Here is an 18397-nt window from a genome sequence, read left to right on the forward strand (position 1 = left end):
TGGGGTTTTATGGGTTCGGAGTTTGGGGCTTGGGCTTTGGGCTTTGGGTTTTAGGGTAATTTTTATTTCTTATGTTATTTGTCTGGGTGGGTCTTCTTTATCTTTGCACCTATCTGTTGGAGTTAATTTCTATGCATTTTAACTAGGTTCTGGATGAAATCCACCAGCAGTCTGTGGTTTTTTCTTCTCGAGCTTCTGTATCTCCAATTGGATCTGTTCCCGCTCCTAATGAAGTTGTGGAATTGCTTCCTGTCAAAATTTATAACAAGTCACACAAACTTCATAATGTTGAGGCTGGGTAGTAAGTATTTATTTTTCTCTGCTGTTTGAGAAATGTGAAGCACACTTGAAATTTTTTTTTTGTTGACGGATAGTTGAAGATGACTTTAAATGGACCTGCAACAAAAGAATATGTGGTTGGCATTTTAGCTTAGAGTAAGTTATGAATTTGTATATGAGGTCAAATAAAACATAATCAGTTCTACAAAGCAGAAACTAAAAGCTTTCTGAGCTACAAATTGATAATGAGACAGTTTGATTCATATCATAACTTTAATTAAGCTAATGAAAATATGAGCCTAAAATAAATAATAAGGTAACTAAACTTTTTTCTTTGTTTGAGAATTTAAAGCTGAATGGCTTAAAATCAGTATCCAATCAGCGAATTAAGTGCGCTAAGAAGAATGATTGTTAGTTTACCATCACGTAGGAATTGGAATCTAGATCATTTTTGGATGCTAAGTTTTAAGGCATGCTTCCAAGTTATAGTCAGCAGTAGGCTCATGAAGGTTTGGCGTCTAACACTCTTAATGAGCTTGCTTGAAAACGTTTAGTTTAGAGATTTTGTGGAACTGGGTTGGCATGAAATCACAAGAATGATAAATGTCCTGAGAATTTTCCTGTATTGAGAAAGTGACCTTTAGAAACTACAAATATAATGGGTATCTCCATTGACAATGATGATGCTCTTTTCCTATTTATATACATATATATTAATGAATTTTGGTCTTCCTGGTATTCTAGGTGATAGTTTATTCTTAATGGAACTTTGGATATGTGGTAAATATTTTTGTTTTGTGGAGTAAATTTTGGTACAGAAATTGCATATTAGTCGAACATCATCTGTGTATTCAATTGTATGTGTTTTTTGTTTTTTAAGGATATTGCTTATGGATTCCTCAATGAAGATATCTTTCAATCGCTGCATTAGAGATGGAGATTTGATTATTGTAAATGAGAGGCACGATACTATGAAAGCTGTTAAAGTGTGCGAGAATTTGATTCTTCAAAATCGTGTCGGTGTATTTAAACATTCAGATTGGGTCGGGAAGCCATTTGGTTCCATAACTTTCAGCAACAAAGGTGGATTCGTTTACCTATTGGCTCTGGCACCGGAGTTATGGACTTTGGTTCTAAGTCATAGGACTCAGATTCTTTATATTGCGGATATTAGCTTTGTGATTATGTACTTGGAAGTAGTTCCTGGTTGTTTGGTTCTTGAATCCGGGACCAGTAGTGGCTCCAACGGGACTTGTGTATACCTTTGATTTCCATTAACAGAGGGCTGCCTCACCTAGGTAAGCCTTAATGTTTATCGTTTGCAAAAGTGCATTGTGATGAAATATGATATAGTAACTGCTTAGGTTGAACTTGAATTCTGGGTTATCTTGAGTTGATGTCTTCATAGATCTACATTTTGTTGCCGTGATACTTCATTGTCTCTAATTGTGTCGGTTTACAGATCTTTATTAGTTTCATTAGTGAGTGCATTGCTATGAAATTTTGGTTTCAAAGATAATTATGAAATATGATTTTAGAAACTGCTTAGGTTGAGTTTGAATCCTAGGGAGATTTCAGAAGTCTGTTCAGGTGGATGTATTCTTCGATCGACATTCTGTTGCTGTTATGCTTCATAGTCTCAAAATTATCTTGGTTTTATGGAACCTTGCGTAGGTCTCATTTATGATGCATATTTTGTCCCATTATATGGTTTCTGTTTGTCTAATTGATAATAGAAAGATCAAAGGATGGTTGTTTTTTTTTCTTTGATTCTTCTGTGTTGGTTCGCGAAAGAAGGAATGTTTTACGATTTTTCACTCCTTCAACAGAGAGGACTGGAATAAGCGCTTTAGTCACTGCGGGAGTCCGAGATATTCAGGGTGAGGGATTTCCGATCAGTTTTCTGGGTTGGCTGACTCCGTATTTTTGGACCTGCCGCAACCTTGGCTAACCACTCCTTCAGCTTGACACATGTTGAAACAAGATGGAACTCTGTTCCTTCTCACCTTGCATCGAACAAGTGCAACTTCATGTGAAACTCTTAGATTTGACTTTACAGGTAACATATTAGAAACCAGTTATCCTATCTTGTTCAAGCAGTTTTTCTTTTAAAGCATCATGAACTTTTGCTTGTAATATGCACAAATATATGGACCTTTGAAATGCTGCTCCACTTGTATGAAATCCGTGAATGGAAAATGGATCACTTGAAGGTCAATGATGGGAATTCCACAGCATGCCCTCCACGCAAGAGGAGGCAGCCTTCAAGTGAAGCAAGTGTGGGGGACAATGCAAGTTCTCCGACAGTCATGGCTTGGCCATCTGTCGAAACTTGAGGGCATACCGGATATTTGACATTTGCAAGGAAGTGTTTCTTGAAAAAAAAACTCTTTAACAAGTTGCAATCAATTCAAACACTGAGTTTTCATCCTGCTATTATGATTGATTCTTTGCTGACTCAGTTTCACATTCCTGAGTATTCACTTTACAAGTTTTCATCCTATTTTTGGCCTGGTTTTAAATCACTGTTGTGAGTTTAACTTTGTCCAAGTTCAGGTCAGACCAGGCCTACAGGTATCATAGTGTCTTTTGATAATTAAATGATACATTAAACAGCTTCCAACGTCTCTCTAAATTCTTGATGAGAGACCCTTCTTTCTCCTGTAAATTGTGTCTACTCTGTCTCCCTTTATTCTGATTTTTACATTCTTTTTCTTTTGTTTTTATTTATTTTCTCTTCCTCCCTTTCTTTACTACAGCAGGACATTGAAATCCCCTTCTTCATCGGATTGAAATTTCAGGTATGATTTTCACTTCTACTAACTTTTTTTTCACGTCTTTTTTAGTTTCAGACCTATGCTTATCTTCTTTTATTTCTGTGGGTATTGTGGTTTTCATCTCTGTTTTAGTTTTCAGATTTATGCTTCTTTTTTTAATTTTTCAGTGTGTTTTTGTTATTCGTTTTGGTGTTCAGCCTTATGAAACACTGCTTATATTCGTCTTTTTAAATCTTGTGATGTCTGTCATTTTTTTGATAGTTTATCTCCTGTTATGTGTTTTATTTTTTTTCGATTGTTTGTTTTCTGTATTTAAGGACATTTTCTTGCAAATCTTTGAGTCCTATTTATGAGATTTTACAGTGAAGATATGTTTCTAACAACTATATAAGTATCTACCCTAAAACCCTAACTGATTAGCAGAAAATAAATGGAAATATTTTCTTGTTTCTTTCCCTTTACTGTCTCCGCATTTTCCCTTTTTGAACAAGTAAAAACATTATATTTTTTGAAGGAATAAGAAAACACTAATTAAATCATACTGAGTTTTTAAATATTTTCAGAGAATTTGACATTAAATATTGGGTTAATTTTCATTCTTATTCTACTCCGGGGATATCCCGTCATATCTTGATCCGGGATAGGCTATTTTAAGAATATTCCGATCATATCCCGTACCGGTTCATTATTTTTAGTGCCCGGTTCAGCTGTTTTGGCATCCGGTTCAGATTTTTTTAGTGTTTGGACCGGCATACCTGTCGTACTTATTCCAGCAAGGGATATCCTATTCTTGGGAATCCCGGTTAGGGGATATCCTTTTTAAGGATACCCAGCTTAGGTATATCCCATTCCAGGGATATCCCCTCGTTTTTAAGTTTGCCTTTATGTTATGGACAGCTGTATAAGCGGTACTGATACCCAATTTATATGAAACCCAACAGTAACTTTAAAATAGCCCCAAATACCAATAAACAATAAATGCAAACACCAATATTACTGGTATTTAAAAAACAGAAACAATTTTCAAAATTTATTCTTTTGAAAATAAATAATAATAAAAAAGTCTAGTCCAGAATGTAATTTTTGAAAATAAACAATGCCCCTTTATTTTTTATGCGTCTCTATCTATAGTATCAGATATATGCTTCGTCTTACTAATATTTTAAGCTAGCTTTTGTCAAGGTTTTCGGTTTTCAGATTAAAAGAATCAGGCCACGTTTGGTTGGTTCCCTCTTTATTCTTGGAAGAATATCAATGCTTTTGTTTGGTTGGTTCCCTTAAATGCGTAATAGGGATTCAGTGCTGAATGCTTTGAATGGCCATTCCAACCATGGCCGAATAGAAATAAAGAAAATTCTTCCCAAAATCTCCTTCACACTTTCTCTGCAAATGCGTTCAAAGTTGCCTCTTTTATCACAGCATTACACTTTCAGGTTAGCAGATTTTTCTTTTCAAGATTAATTTCGTTTGGTTTCTGTTCTTGCAATAATCAAATTTTGTTTTAGAAGGGTTTTTGGTGATGGGTTTTCTTTAATTTTAAAAAAAAATATAAGCTACAACTCAACTCCCAAGTCTCTGTCTTTTGGGGGAGATAATGTTTCGTTCTCTTATGGGAAACCTATGGACTAGAATTGAATTGCTTGGAGTCAATCGTAATCACCATATCGATCTCTTCCTCTTAATCCTTGTTTTATTATTTCGATTTTGCTGCTGGAGAGGACAAAAATAAACTAATTAATGGAGGAGATATCTCAAAATTTGATGAATTTATATTGTTTGTAATACTCACGCATATCTCTTTTGCAATATTTGTCCTTCTTTAAATCAGAGTTTTATTCCCAAATTTCTTACTGGTAATCACTTAGTCTTCATTATTGTATTTTACAGTATTTCAGATTTGTTTCAGGTTTGGAGATATGGTGCAACAGATGAAAATTTATTAAGAAATATAGGTTATAGTGCTTTGGAGCAGACAAGTTGATGTCTAGACACTAGAGGGTCAAACGGAAACTGAAGTTATGGTAGCGGGCAGTATGTACGGCTCCTTCAGGTATAAATGGAGTTGGAATCTGCATCCTCTTCCAAGTACAAGATGTCTCCGATTCCCTATTATTGTAGTATAAATTCTACTAGTTTAGGTGGATCTACAATTTATTAACATGGGGCCTTACTTGTTGGCATTTCTTTGCGTTTATCGCATTTATTGGTGTCAAAATACAATATGCTGAAGTGTGTCATCTGTTACTCTGTTCGGAGTAATAACCTCTAATTTGAAATGGTTGTGTCAGTTCTTCTAGTGCTCATGTATCAGGGTTGGGTGACCTAAACATGCCATACTTCTTGCAACTTGCTGTCAAGTGCGATAACAATTAGGTCTCCTTTCCAATTTTGTTGTGACATTGGAACCTCTACATGTCTTGCTCTTTTTTTTGTTCTGCCAATGATCTGGTATTCTTTTTGGCGTTACCATCTAACATTACATATCCCTTCCTATTGTTGTATTGGAGCTATTACTTGTTGTGATGCATGGTGCATTCTCCTCCCACTGCAACATACATGCAGATGCACTTGTTCTTTCTCACTTCCATTTTCCGTTCACTGTCTATTACATTGTATTTCTAAGCATTTGTCTTGTTGATTTGTTATTTTCTACTGGTTGCTATTGTGACATATGTTTAGCTTCTTTCGATGGCATTGCAAAGGAACTTATATTGTTTCGATGGCACATATATATTATTAATTATTAGATAGGTGGAGTATTCACGGTGTTTATTGATTGTACTATCAACAGTATTAATCCGAGTTATGCTTGCATTTGTAACTATTGTTATTACTCTTAGAAGAAAAAGAAATCTATTATTATTGCATAGGGTGTAACTTAAATTTTCTTTTGACATCATCACAATGTCCTGTTCCTAAGAAGATTGGCATCATCGTAATCGGTAAACTTTCCTTTTCAATTTAACACGGAGGGGTATCTTCTAAGGCTTCCTCTTCCAGAATGTTGGGTGGTAAGAAAAAAATACTGTGCTTGTTTCGCCACCATCTATTTATTTGTATAGTTGAGCCAAGTTACCTCCATTCATACATACCCTGATTATTCTTTTTCTGAATGCTACAGAGAAGTTACTTGAGTACTGTTGTTCATTTTTCAGGTCTCAAAACTGCATATGCTTATTGATGCTGTCTCTGAGAGTTATAACAAATATTTCTTTGGGGACGGTGGGAGAGAAGTATATGATTTCGGGGGTGATTTTGCTGACTGGTATGTAGAATGTTCTTTTATAATCTGCTTTCTGCTAATAGAACGTAGTTCTATTGTTTTATGCCATTAAGGTCTGGATTTTATGCCATTTACAGATCATGAAAACTGAAAAGTGATGAAGTTTATGCTGTTGTTATATAGCACATAATGCCCTTTTTTTCTAAGGTTAAAGTTGTAAACTTCGTTTGGTGGATAGTGTGTGTTATTTTATTGTTATCATTACTAGAATTCTATTGTAAGTTGGATCAGTATGTGCTGTTGACACATACATGAAATACCTGTCATGGTTGTATGGTTTTTGCAAAAAATACTGGTATAATTTTTACTCTGATTAGCTGTAGTTATTTTTGTGTTATATGTACAGTCTCTAGATCTGCAACCGGATTTATGTTTTTGTTGTTTGCATAGGTATATTGAAGCCAGTAAAGCTCACATTTACCAGTCTGGAGATGATTCAGTTGCTTTAGTAGCTCAGACAGTTCTACTCTACGTTTGCATAGGTATACTGAAATTATTACATCCATTCATGCCATTCGTAACTGAGGAACTGTGGCAGGTGTGGGCTTCGTAGTGTTTACCACGTTTTTTGTTAATATAATTTTTATAATTTAAACTCATTTGGTTTACCATATTCTTGAATCTGATCATTCATGTTAATATTAAGTTTGGATAAAATCCATAAATGTTACCGTTGTGACATGGGGATTTAGAAAATCTATTCTTTTTGGGCACAGGAGAAAAGCTGCTGGTTTTCTTTAACCTTTTCAAATTCCCTTCCTTCTCCATCATTGGAAATTTAGGTTCTCTTTAAATTTATTTTCCATTTTTATTTCCCCTTTTATTCTCTGTTGTTTTTCCATTCTTTGATCTCTGTTTATCCTCTCTTTCGTTTTCTTTATTGTCTCTCCCTTCCTTTCTTGTCATTTCGTAACAATCCCTAGGCACTTTTGCGGCATCAACACCTTCCGACTATTCGCCGACTCCCTCTCTCTCTGTCTGTTTTGAATTTCTTCCTCTCATTTTTTTAGTTTTGTGTCACCGATTGCCAAAAAAAACACGGAAAGACGCTACTGTAGGTTTTCTTTGCCGTTTCTGGTTTTTGTGATTTTTTTGAATTTTCTGCTTCATTGGTGACTGATTTCAGGTATGAATCATCACTTCTACTTTGTCTATCTTTGCTATTTCATTTCGTTTTAGTTTCAGATCTATTCTTTATTACTTGTCTTTTCAGTGGGTTTTTTTTATGATTTTTTTGTTTTCTTCTTTATAAATCCTTTGTCTTTGCCTGTTCATCTCTGTTTTTTTGTTTCAGATATAATTATTTATCAGTCGAAGCAAAGCAAAAGGGAAAGTAGGTGGGTTTTGAGGATAGTGAAAAATGGTTGGTCCTGCTTCATCGGTGGTTGATTTTAGGTATGAATATGTACTTAAAATTTGTCTTTTTCTTTCATCTCTGTTTTTATTTTCAGATATATGTTTCTTTTTACTAATATTCTCATTGGGTATTTGTCAGTGTTTTCGGTATTCAGATTCAAAGAATCACTGTTTTGTTCCGTTGAAATTATGTATCTGTGCGGTTTTTTTGTTTTTTTATCTTGTACTATATGTTTATTGTTTTTGAATTGTCTATTTCGCTCTGCTCGTATTGTATCTATCTTGCTTTATTGTTATTATTTTTTGCTTCGCAAATTACTTTTGGTGTTTCTATTTGTTTCTCGTTTACTTTCTTAAGATAGAAAAAATAGAACTTAGAATTTTTTCTACGAAAAAATTCGAAGTTCTATTTTTTCTGTCTACTTACGATTGTAGCTATCGTAATATCTTTGATTTCCTTTTATTTTTTGCTTCGCAAAATACACTGTTTCGGTTTCTCTTTATGGGCTCCTGTGTTGGCGTTTTGTCCTGTGCCCTGCTTAGTTTATGGCTTGTGTTTTGCCTAGATTTTGGGCTTTTATCCCGCTTGTAGGTTCTATGGAATGATTGAAGGCAGTATGATCCTATTTGAAAATGCACTGTAAGTTGCGTCGATTGTGAATGTCTAAGTCTCTGTGTTCTCCTTTTTGCATGCTGGTTTGTGATCCATTTTTTTGCTTGGGCCACGGATTTGGTTTTGTTTTTATATTTAATTTTTAGTGTGTTGGGTTGGCTTGTTTGGGAATGGGTTTGCGTTGTTTTTATATCTGGGTACGATGTCCGAGCCTGAATCGTAAACATAAATCACAGTTCCTTTCATTTTATAAATAGAGTACCGAACTCATTTGAATATCGGAGATCTTATTTTCTGGAGTGCAATGCCTTGACTATTAAATTAATTTGAATATAGAGAATTTCTAAAACTCAATTTTGATACCGAACCTGTTAGCTTGGTTATGTAAGTTCTTCGATTTCCCTTTTATTCTCTTTTTAACGTCTTTTTTACTTCTCTCTGTTAATTTCCCCAAAACAGTAGTTGTGATTTAAAGAAGGTTTTAATTACCATTAATGTTACCGTTGCATTATTCGTAATCTGAACTTGCTTTTATGTTATTTGGACATCATGCTTTCGATTTTTTTGTTTAGTTGTAAAGAATTTTTTATCCGGTACAGATTTTTAACCTGAATAACTTCTTCAGTAGTTGCTTTTTTTTTGTCTGGATAATAGTTAGATAGAATTATACTTTGTTCCTTTCTTGTTGCCCGCAATAGGACGACATTTTTTGGAAATTAATTAACTATCCGTATTTTTTTTTATGTTTTTAATTTTTGAGTTCTGTGTTTTATTCTGTTGTATTTTTTTTGTTTCGCGTCACGGTTCTTACATTATATTTTGTGCTTAGTTGAATATTGTTGGGCTGGGTTATTGGGCTTTCGTTTCAGTGTTTAATTTATTTGCTTCGGTTTTTTGTTGTTTATTTATCTTGGTACTATATGTTTTTTGTTTTTGAATTGTCTGTTTCGCTTTGCTGATATTGTATCAATCTTGCTTTATATTTGTTATTTTTTCCTTCGCTAAATACTGTTGGGGTTTCTGTTTATTTCTCGTCTACTTTCGTGAGATAGAGAAATTCTAAGTTTTCTCTTCCGTTTCTATTTTGTGTGTTTTATGAAATCCTGTAACTTTTGTCTTTTTTTTTCATCTTTGTTTTTTAGTTTCTGATCTATTCTCCTTTACTTGAATTTGCAGTGGGTTTTTGTCAGAAATTTCTCTTTTCAGCTTTAGAGAAAATATGGATCTTGGTGGGGTCTAACTTGTATTAATTTTTTTATTTTTTGCATTGCAAGTTACTGATAGGGCTTGATTTTTTGTGTCTGTGTCACGTATTGATTTCGGCTTATGTTATGCTTTTGTTGGGTCTCGGATTGGATTAAAGTTCTAGTCTAGTTTGGTTAACTTTACAGTCCGGTTCAGGGTGTTTTACATTACTGTTCAGGAAATTATGTTGTCTGAACCGTTTTTTTTTTTATATATATATTTGGCAGGCTACATTAGAGTAAAAGATGACGGTGATGGTAAATTTAAAATTCATGCATCGAACATAACAGCAGTAAAAGAAGTCAGTCAATTACTGAATTGGGATGGAAAAAATCTGAAATTGTAGTGGGCGTGTGGGGTAACGTGACAAGAAACAGAATCAAATGGGAAAGGAGCAAACTGTAATTAAACAGTTCTTCAACTGCCATTCTTTCTTCAATCCATAGCCCCCCATTTTTTTGGCTGTGGGATAATGGGTTTGTTTTTTAGGCGTTGGATGATGGGTTATTCTATATGTGATCAATTTTGGGCCTCGGTGAAGGGTTTCTTTTTTAGTGTTGTGTGGGGCCGGGTCGTCTGGTTGTTTAGTTTCAGTTCTGCTGGGCTGGATTGGATTCTGTCGTGTTGGTTTTTTGTGAAGGGTTTGAGACCTTTTTTCATCTGGTTTGGGATTTTTCCCTTCCGGTTGAGGGATTTTATGCCCTGGTTCAGATTATTTTAGGCTCCTATTCTTATAAACCGGTTTGGGAAAAAGCCTTTTCGGGTATAGGCCGGTTCAGCAATAGTTCAATTTTGGAATAGGCCGGTTCAGGAATATTCCTGTTTTAGTTTTTTTATAGTGCCCGGTTCGGGTGTTTTAGTGTCCGGTTCGGGTCTATTTTAATGTTTGGACCGGGATACTTGTCATGCTTATTCCGGTTGGGGATATCCCGTTCTGAGAGTTTCCCGGTTCAATGGTATTCCACTTTAGGATATCCCGGTTCACGGACATTCCGATAGAGTGATATTCCGGTTCAAGTTATCTCAGTTTTGGGATATCCAAGATCGACTTAACTGGATCAATAAGTTCACTCGTTGCTCACTACTTAGAAGGTCAATATGTTTGAAGAGATGCAAATGACAAAGACGACAGTAAATGAAACCCAATTGTACATTAAACATTGCTCCCCAAATAATAATCTATATTTGTTATAACTAATGTATATATTATACATTTGGTATCATTAATGTATATTTTATATTAACAAATATTTTATTTAAAAGTACGTAAATTACAATAATATAACGTTTAATATGAATAATATATTAAATAATATAGTTTTATAATATTAAGAATTTAAAATTAAGTATTTACATAATAATTTTATACCAAGGATAAAATCGTCTTTTACAACTATACCTTTCCAATTCAACATCATCATTTCAATTGAGTAATAAGTAATTCACTTTTTAGAAAATCTTAAGAAATCGCTTTTCGTTTCTTTGTTCCTCATCCATGGATTTTTCTCATTTTATTATTTACTTTTACATTTTTTTCTTTTTAATTAAAACAATACATTATTTTTAAATAAATAATCTTAGTTTTTTAAGAAAGTTAATTTTTCTACATTCTTTTTTGTCTTTATCGTCAAAAATTGAGCCCTGCTTCTGTGGCTATCGAAAATCTAAGAAAATGTACATGCTTTGCATCTTTAATTTCATTAGAAATATGACGCTAGAATGAATTAAAATTAAAAAATTCATGGCAAAAAAGGTTAATAGTGATGAATAAAATCATAAACAGTTAAGAAAACATATTTAAAAATAACCTTATAACTAAATACATTTATTTTTGTTATTGGAATTTTTTTTGTAATTTACTCATTGTGTGCTACATCAAATATAATGATTATAAAATCTATTATTAGTATAAATTTATGACTGTAATAAATAAATATATGTGGATCACTTTTCTAAAAAAAGATTGTATTTTGTCTCAGTAGGGCCAAAGTAAAAAATATCTCAGCAATGGTATCAAAAAATGTACCAGACTTTTGTAGTGTTTATGTGCTATCCAAAAGCAAATTTTCATCCATGCGATCAGCTTTTCATCTAGCTCTAGCTATCTCCCCATTGCATAATCACCTTCTTAACCAATCAAGCTTAATACCAACTCCTCCTGAATCGCATATCCTGCCAGCTAATAGCTCGAGAGGTCTGTTTCATTCCTAGTTTCAAGCTTTAGTTATATAATACTCCAAGTTACCTACCATTAGATGTCCGAGCCTGAATCGTAAACATAAATCACAGTTCCTTTCATTTTATAAATAGAATACCGAACTCATTTGAATATCGGAGATCTTGAAAAGAAAAATCTGCTAACCTGAAAGTGTAATGCTGTGATAAAAGAAGCAACTTTGAACGCATTTGCAGAGAAATTGTGAAGGAGATTTTGGGAAGAATTTTCTTTATTTCTGTTCGGCCATGGTCGAAATGGCCATTCAAAGCATTCAGCACTGAATCCCTATTACGCATTTGATGGAACCAACCAAACAAAGGCATTGATATTCTTCCAAGAATAAAGTGGGAACCAACCAAACGTGGCCTGATTCTTTTAATCTGAAAACCGAAAACCATGACAAAAGCTAACTTAAAACATTAGTAAAACGAAGCATATATCTGAAACTATAGATAGAGACGCATAAAAAATAAAGGGGCATTGTTTATTTTCAAAAATTACATTCTGGACTTGACTTTTTTTATTATTTATTTTCGACAGAATAAATTTTGGAAATTGTTTCTGTTTTTTAAATACCAGTAATATTGGTGTTTGCATTTATTGTTTATTGTTATTTGGGGCGATTTTAAAGTTACTGTTGGGTTTAATAGAAATTGGGTGTCAGTACCGCCTATACAGCTGTCCATATCATAAAGGCAAACTTAAAAACAAAGGGATATCCCTGGAATGGGATATACCTAGCCGGGGTATCCTTTACAAGGATATCCCCAAACCGGGATATCTCTGGAATAGGATATCCCTTTCTGGAATAAGTACGACAGGTAGCCTGGTCGAAACACTTGAAAAATCTAAACCGGATGCCAAAACAGCTGAACCGGGCACTAAAAATAAAGAACCGGGACGGTATATGATGGGAATATTCTTGGAATAGCCTATCCCGGATTAGGATATGACGGGATATCCCGGAGTAGAATAAGAATGAAAATTAACCCAGTATTTAATGTCAAATTCTCTGAAAATATTTAAAAACTCAGTATGATTTAATTTGTGTTTTCTTATTCCTTCAACAAATATAATGTTTTTACTAGTTGAAAAAGGGAAAATGAGGAGACGATAAAAGGGAAAGAAACAAGAAAATATTTCCATTTATTTTCTGCTAATCAGTTAGGGTTTTAGGGTAGATACTTATATAGTTGTTAGAAACATATCTTCACTGTAAAATCTCATAAATAGGACTCAAAGATTTGCAAGAAAATGTCCTTAAATACAGAAAACAAACAATCGAAAAAAATAAAACACATAACAGAATATAAGCAGTGTTTCATAAGGCTGAACACCAAAACGAATAACAAAAACACACTGAAAAATAATTTTTTGCTAATCAGTTAGGGTTTTAGGGTAGATACTTATATAGTTGTTAGAAACATATCTTCACTGTAAAATCTCATAAATAGGAACTCAAAGACCTTAATATTTAATCAATTCCAGCAGCAGGTTATCTTAATTTCATTACAAAAGGTCATATTCGGACAACATGCATGAAGTTTGCATGCCACATAGTTCACTCAACAACTAACAATCATCAAGACTTTTCCCTCAATTTTCATCACTCTTACCAGCATCAGAGTACAACCAATGATTCAATAAATAACTTAAACTCATACCATAACCAAACAGCAGACAATTTTTCTTATTTACAACTATTTCTTCAAATTTCCAGCATGATTTATTTGCTCCTAACCGAAAAATCAATAGCAGCTAATTGACAGTTTAATCAGAAAATTCAGACTGACTTAATTGAAGGCACCAACTAGTTAATTCGACTTGACAATTAACTAAACGAGTAAGTGTGTGTCTAAATTTCAAGGGAAACTTACCGAATTCTTCCCCAAATTGATGTTAAGAGCACAAACTTTCTCCTCGCCTTTATCAATTTGACCGTATCCCACCTCTCAAGCTTCTTAATATGAAGAAACAAATATTTAATATGCCAAATCCATGGCCCCTCCCTCCATGCAACTGACCTCCCTTTTTATTTCATCCATTCGGACCAGCAAAAGAAAAGAAAAGTACAGACAAAGAAAAATATATTATAGAAGAAAACATGAAGTTTTCCCCTTCCTTTGACCACCGATTTCCCTTCTCACGGTCAAGGAAAATAAATTTTAAAGAATTTCCTTCTCTGAAAGAAAAAGGAAAAAAAAATATTAAAGACATATTTAATATATTATATTAACCATAAAATTTTATAATATATTAAAGACATGTTTAAGTCATAACCGGCCACTATAGACGTAACTATTTATATAATGGTTTATTTTTTAGATAAATCCCTTAATTATATTTTAGCTTTTAATTTAATAGCAATCACACTTTTACTACCTAGGCGATTTAGTCCCTGTACTTAAATTGTGCACTAAATCAACAAAATTATCTAACCAAAATTTAATTCACCTGCAACGTAACTCCGTAAATATTTAATAATAATATTTACGACATCAATTTACAAAAACAAAGTATCAAAACTGAATTTTCCGTAAATATAAATTGAAACTAAACTACAAAGTAATCATCATACTATTCATATCGAGTTGCTTTCATTAGTACTTGGTTTGAAATTCTTTTCCTTCACAAACAGTAGGAACTGATGATATGTTTATTTAGCTTGACATTTTAGAGGTGATTGAATAGGCTCTTTGTAAGTTTCCACTAGTGGAACTGAATATGGGATTTCAGCAGTTAACTAATATAAGTGTTTTCTCCATCATCAGGAAAAGGCCATTGAAAAAGGTGCTTTTGAAACCTTGATGTATGAGCATTTACGTTTTGCACAAGGCTTGCTTGAGGTGTTGATCTTTGTGACTTCTATCACCATATGGAATAAAGGCATCATTAGCTAAATAATTCTTCCCTATAGCAGTTTTGACTGGGAGAAATATGTTTTGCAGAAAGGAGAAAACAAGGTCCTTCAGATTTCAATGTTTGAATAGCATTTGATTTATATGTTCTTTTTTCATTAATTTCAAATTCATTAGAAATGTTTATTGATTGCACAAGTCAAAGAGGTGAACCAACATTTTTGTTAAATTGATTACCTTCATTGTTTAACTATTGACTTCACTTCCAAAATGACATGTGGTTTATGTACAAAGTTTAGCTCAAATGAGAAAAGAATTATAAATTTGTGGATATCAATTTAATGTGTTGCTTAATGATGATATTAGTGGGCATTTCATATCCCTCGGCATTTAGTAATGATTGAGTGTTGCTGAAAATGTGATTTCACTGATTTGCTACCATGCTAACGGCTACTTATTATTATCCTAATATATGCAGCTTTTTCCATGATAGTTTGTATTCTCCTTATGATGGTAGGATGAGAAAGTTCCTTCATTGTGTTCCTTCTTCATGGAGAGGAATTGCTATCTTCTTGAACATTTCTCGTGATAAGTTTTCCTGCAAAGATGATCAGGTTTGCTGTCTCTTCTCTGAGCTATTGTTTCTAGCTCTTATCTCATTGTTATCCCCAAAGTTTTGCCTCCAAATCTGGTCCACCTTTCTTCAAAAGATATTTGGGCTCAATACTCCACTTGTCGCACTCTGCCAATACCAGGCCTTTTCCCGATTATTTCCTGATTATTCCCCAAAGAAACCTACCGTTAAGGGCTCAGAACTTGTGCATCAAATCCCAAATGCAATAAAATTACGCCGTTTTGTGCCCCTGTCGTGTTCTGAAGCCTTATGAGTCCAAATTTAGATCTAATTATTTGATTTGGGTTCTGAAGCCTTATGAAGCCCGTTGCATTGTTATCCAAATTGACGCAGCTTCTAAAGATTTAAAAATGGCTCATCAACTTATTCATGACTTTTGGTCAAAACCTAATTTGGAAATTGGTCTATCATTCAGTTACATCCTTGAACGTTTAATTTACACTTACAAGGATTAGGGTTCAGATCCCAAAGTGTTTGATGTTTTTTTTTCAAGTTCTTGTTGAACTCGGGTTGCTTGATGTAACACCCCTTACCCATATTCAATACTAGAATAGGGTACGAGGCATTACCAAAACACATGCACTTGTAAACGTATTTAACCGAGTTATAAAATTTCAACTAAATTAAAACTTTCAAAATAATTAACATGCTTCTATAACTTTTCACAGTATATCCTCAAAATGTTATAATCATAATAATTAGGGCTTACGAGACCCGATACATACTCATGCAATTCAATGCTTATTTATTATACCATTTAACTCAATGTTTATTTATTATACCATTCAATAACACATTTATGAAATTCTCAATTTTGCAATGAAAATATCATTTTAGCTTGAATAACAACATCGTCCTGATATAAATACACTACCACTTAACCATTTACTTTAATTCTTTTGGGCCCATTTGTCACTTACCATCCTTAATCAAATTAGGGAACGGTTACGGAAAATTGAGTACTTCACTTTCACCTTGCCATAGTATAACTATGGTCTTACATATGATCACTTATCACTTGTCCCTGATCAGATAAGTGTAGCTAGGCTACCACTTATCACTTTCTCACTTGATCAGATAAGTGTAGCTAAGGCTAACACTTATCACTTTGTCACTTGATCAGATAAGTATAGCACTTATCACTTTTTCACTTGATCAGATAAGTGTAGCTAAAGCTACCACTTATCACTTTGTCTCTTGATCAGATAAGTATAGCCGAAGCTATCACTTATCACTTTTCACTTATCACTTGATCAGATAAGTGTAGCCGAAGCTATCACTTATCACTTTCCACTTGTCACTTGATCAGATAAGTGTAGCTGAAGCTATCACTTATCACTTTGTCACTTGATCAGATAAGTATAGCCGAAGCTATTACTTATCACTTTCCACTTGTCACTTAATCAGATAAGTGTAGCTAAAGCTACCACTTATCACTTTGTCACTTGATCAGAAGTACTCAAATCCGGCGTTCCGCTCAATTTGATCATTTATTCATATATCAGGCTTACCAACATGTGTTAATTCATAAACCATTCATGATATTATTTCATGCCAAATCATATACTGAATATACCATACACACATACTATGAAACTTTATTTTCACACATGCCATGACCAATAATGCACAAATATAAGTATAATTCATATTTCATCTTTTATCAATTAAAATCAAGTATATGACCAATTATACACAAATAATTCATATATTTCCAAATTTTCCTCCTCCTCCTCTCCATTCCAGATCCTTAATGTGTATAACACACTTAAACAACATTAGCTATAATTTCACTATTCACTCACATGTATATTCAAAACTGTTTATCCGAGTCAGAGTCACTAAATTATTTTTATCTGGAGCTAAAGAGCTCCAAATTAAGATCCGTTAATTTTCCCTGAAACTAGACTCACATATATTCATACCATAAAATTTTCAGAATTTTTGGTTCAGCAAAATAGTACAGTTTATTCTTTAAAATTTCCCCTGTTTCGTTGTCTGACAGTTCCAACCACTCTTCACTAAAAATTAATTATCTCATTGTACAGAATTCGGATAATGTTTTAGTTTGTTTCTTCTAAAAATAGACTCATTAAGGATTCTAACCATATAAATTATAACTCATAATAATTTTTTTACGATTTTTAATGATTTTCCAAAGTCAGAACAGGGGAACCCGAATTCATTCTGACATTGTCTCACAAAATCTATTATATCTCATGATTTATAATTCCATTGCTCACACCATTTCTTTTATAAGAAACTAGACTCAATAAGCTTTAGTTTCATATTTTATTCATCCTCTAATTCAATCTCTACAATTTTTGGTGATTTTTCAAAGTTACACTACTACTGCTGTCCAAAACTGCTTTAGTGCAAAATGTTGATTTCCATTTTGCCCCAAATTTCACGGTTTATACAATTCGGTCCTTTCTCAATTAACCCCGTCAATTAATCTAATTTTCTCAATTAATACTTTACCTAGACATTATAAGTTGTTACTCAACTATTGAAATTCATAATTTCCACATATAACTCTAACTTCAAACTCTTTTACTATTAGGTCCTAAACATTCACTTTCTATTCAATTCTTTCAATAAAATCAGCATATGAACAATTTGAAGCTCTAATTTCATGATAAATCATCATATAGTTCCAGCACATTTTCATATCAACTTTCAACTTCTTTCATAAAATCAAAAACTAATGAATTTAACAAGTGGGCCTAGTTGTAAAAGTCATAAAAATACAGAAATTTTAAGAAATAGTCAAGAATTGAACTTACTTGTAATAAAAATATGAAGAACCAGCTTTAAGAAGCCCTTCCATGGTGTTTTAGCTGATGAGAATTCAGAAAAATGAAGAGAAATCTAGATAATTCCACTTGGGTCCTAACTTTATTAAGCAAATCTTGCAATATTCCAATTTTGCCCTTAATTCTTCTCACTTTCTTGCTGATTTCATGCCTTTGCCGTCCAGCCCAAATAGACCTTGGGTCTATTTGCCTTTAAAGCCCTCTTCCTTTTATCATTTAAGCTATTTAATCATTTCCCAAAATTTTGCATTTGTTACAATTTAGTCCTTTTTGTTCAATTAATTATCGGAACTTTAAAATTTCTTAACGAAACTTTAA

General features: G+C 33.2%; 1 protein-coding gene and 1 long non-coding RNA gene across 36 annotated transcripts; one reads left to right on the forward strand and one right to left on the reverse strand.

Moving 5' to 3' along the window:
- Positions 1-93: 93 nt before the first annotated feature.
- Positions 94-10811, forward strand: LOC107931483 (uncharacterized). Of its 34 annotated transcripts, none has more exons than XR_005917973.1 (11): positions 103-301; positions 1160-1577; positions 2109-2338; positions 3042-3080; positions 4349-4489; positions 4952-5106; positions 5977-6067; positions 6212-6321; positions 6730-6821; positions 7634-7734; positions 9485-9784. XR_005917973.1 is itself a non-coding variant. In XM_041100278.1 (6 exons), exons 3-6 carry the CDS (start codon positions 2264-2266, stop codon positions 4997-4999), a joined length of 306 nt encoding a protein of 101 aa, XP_040956212.1. In that variant the 5' UTR covers positions 103-301; positions 1160-1577; positions 2109-2263; the 3' UTR covers positions 5000-5530. The 34 variants fall into 34 exon arrangements, 3 of the variants coding, with proteins under 3 accessions (XP_040956212.1, XP_040956210.1, XP_040956211.1); XR_005917969.1 differs by having other exon boundaries at positions 104-301; positions 4239-4489; positions 4963-5106; positions 9485-9792; XR_005917950.1 differs by having other exon boundaries at positions 104-301; positions 4963-5106; positions 9485-9777.
- A 624-nt stretch (positions 10812-11435) lies between these two features.
- On the reverse strand, positions 11436-13948 carry LOC107931432 (uncharacterized). Of its 2 annotated transcripts, XR_001693226.2 has the most exons (3): positions 13649-13948; positions 11916-12151; positions 11436-11818 (listed from the first exon to the last, which is right to left on the reverse strand). It is a non-coding gene; the product is annotated as an uncharacterized lncRNA (long non-coding RNA). The 2 variants fall into 2 exon arrangements; XR_005917975.1 differs by having other exon boundaries at positions 11916-13948.
- Positions 13949-18397: the final 4449 nt, after the last annotated feature.

This window comes from Gossypium hirsutum, chromosome D09 (assembly GCF_007990345.1).
Source record: "Gossypium hirsutum isolate 1008001.06 chromosome D09, Gossypium_hirsutum_v2.1, whole genome shotgun sequence".
Lineage (NCBI taxonomy): Eukaryota > Viridiplantae > Streptophyta > Magnoliopsida > Malvales > Malvaceae > Gossypium > Gossypium hirsutum.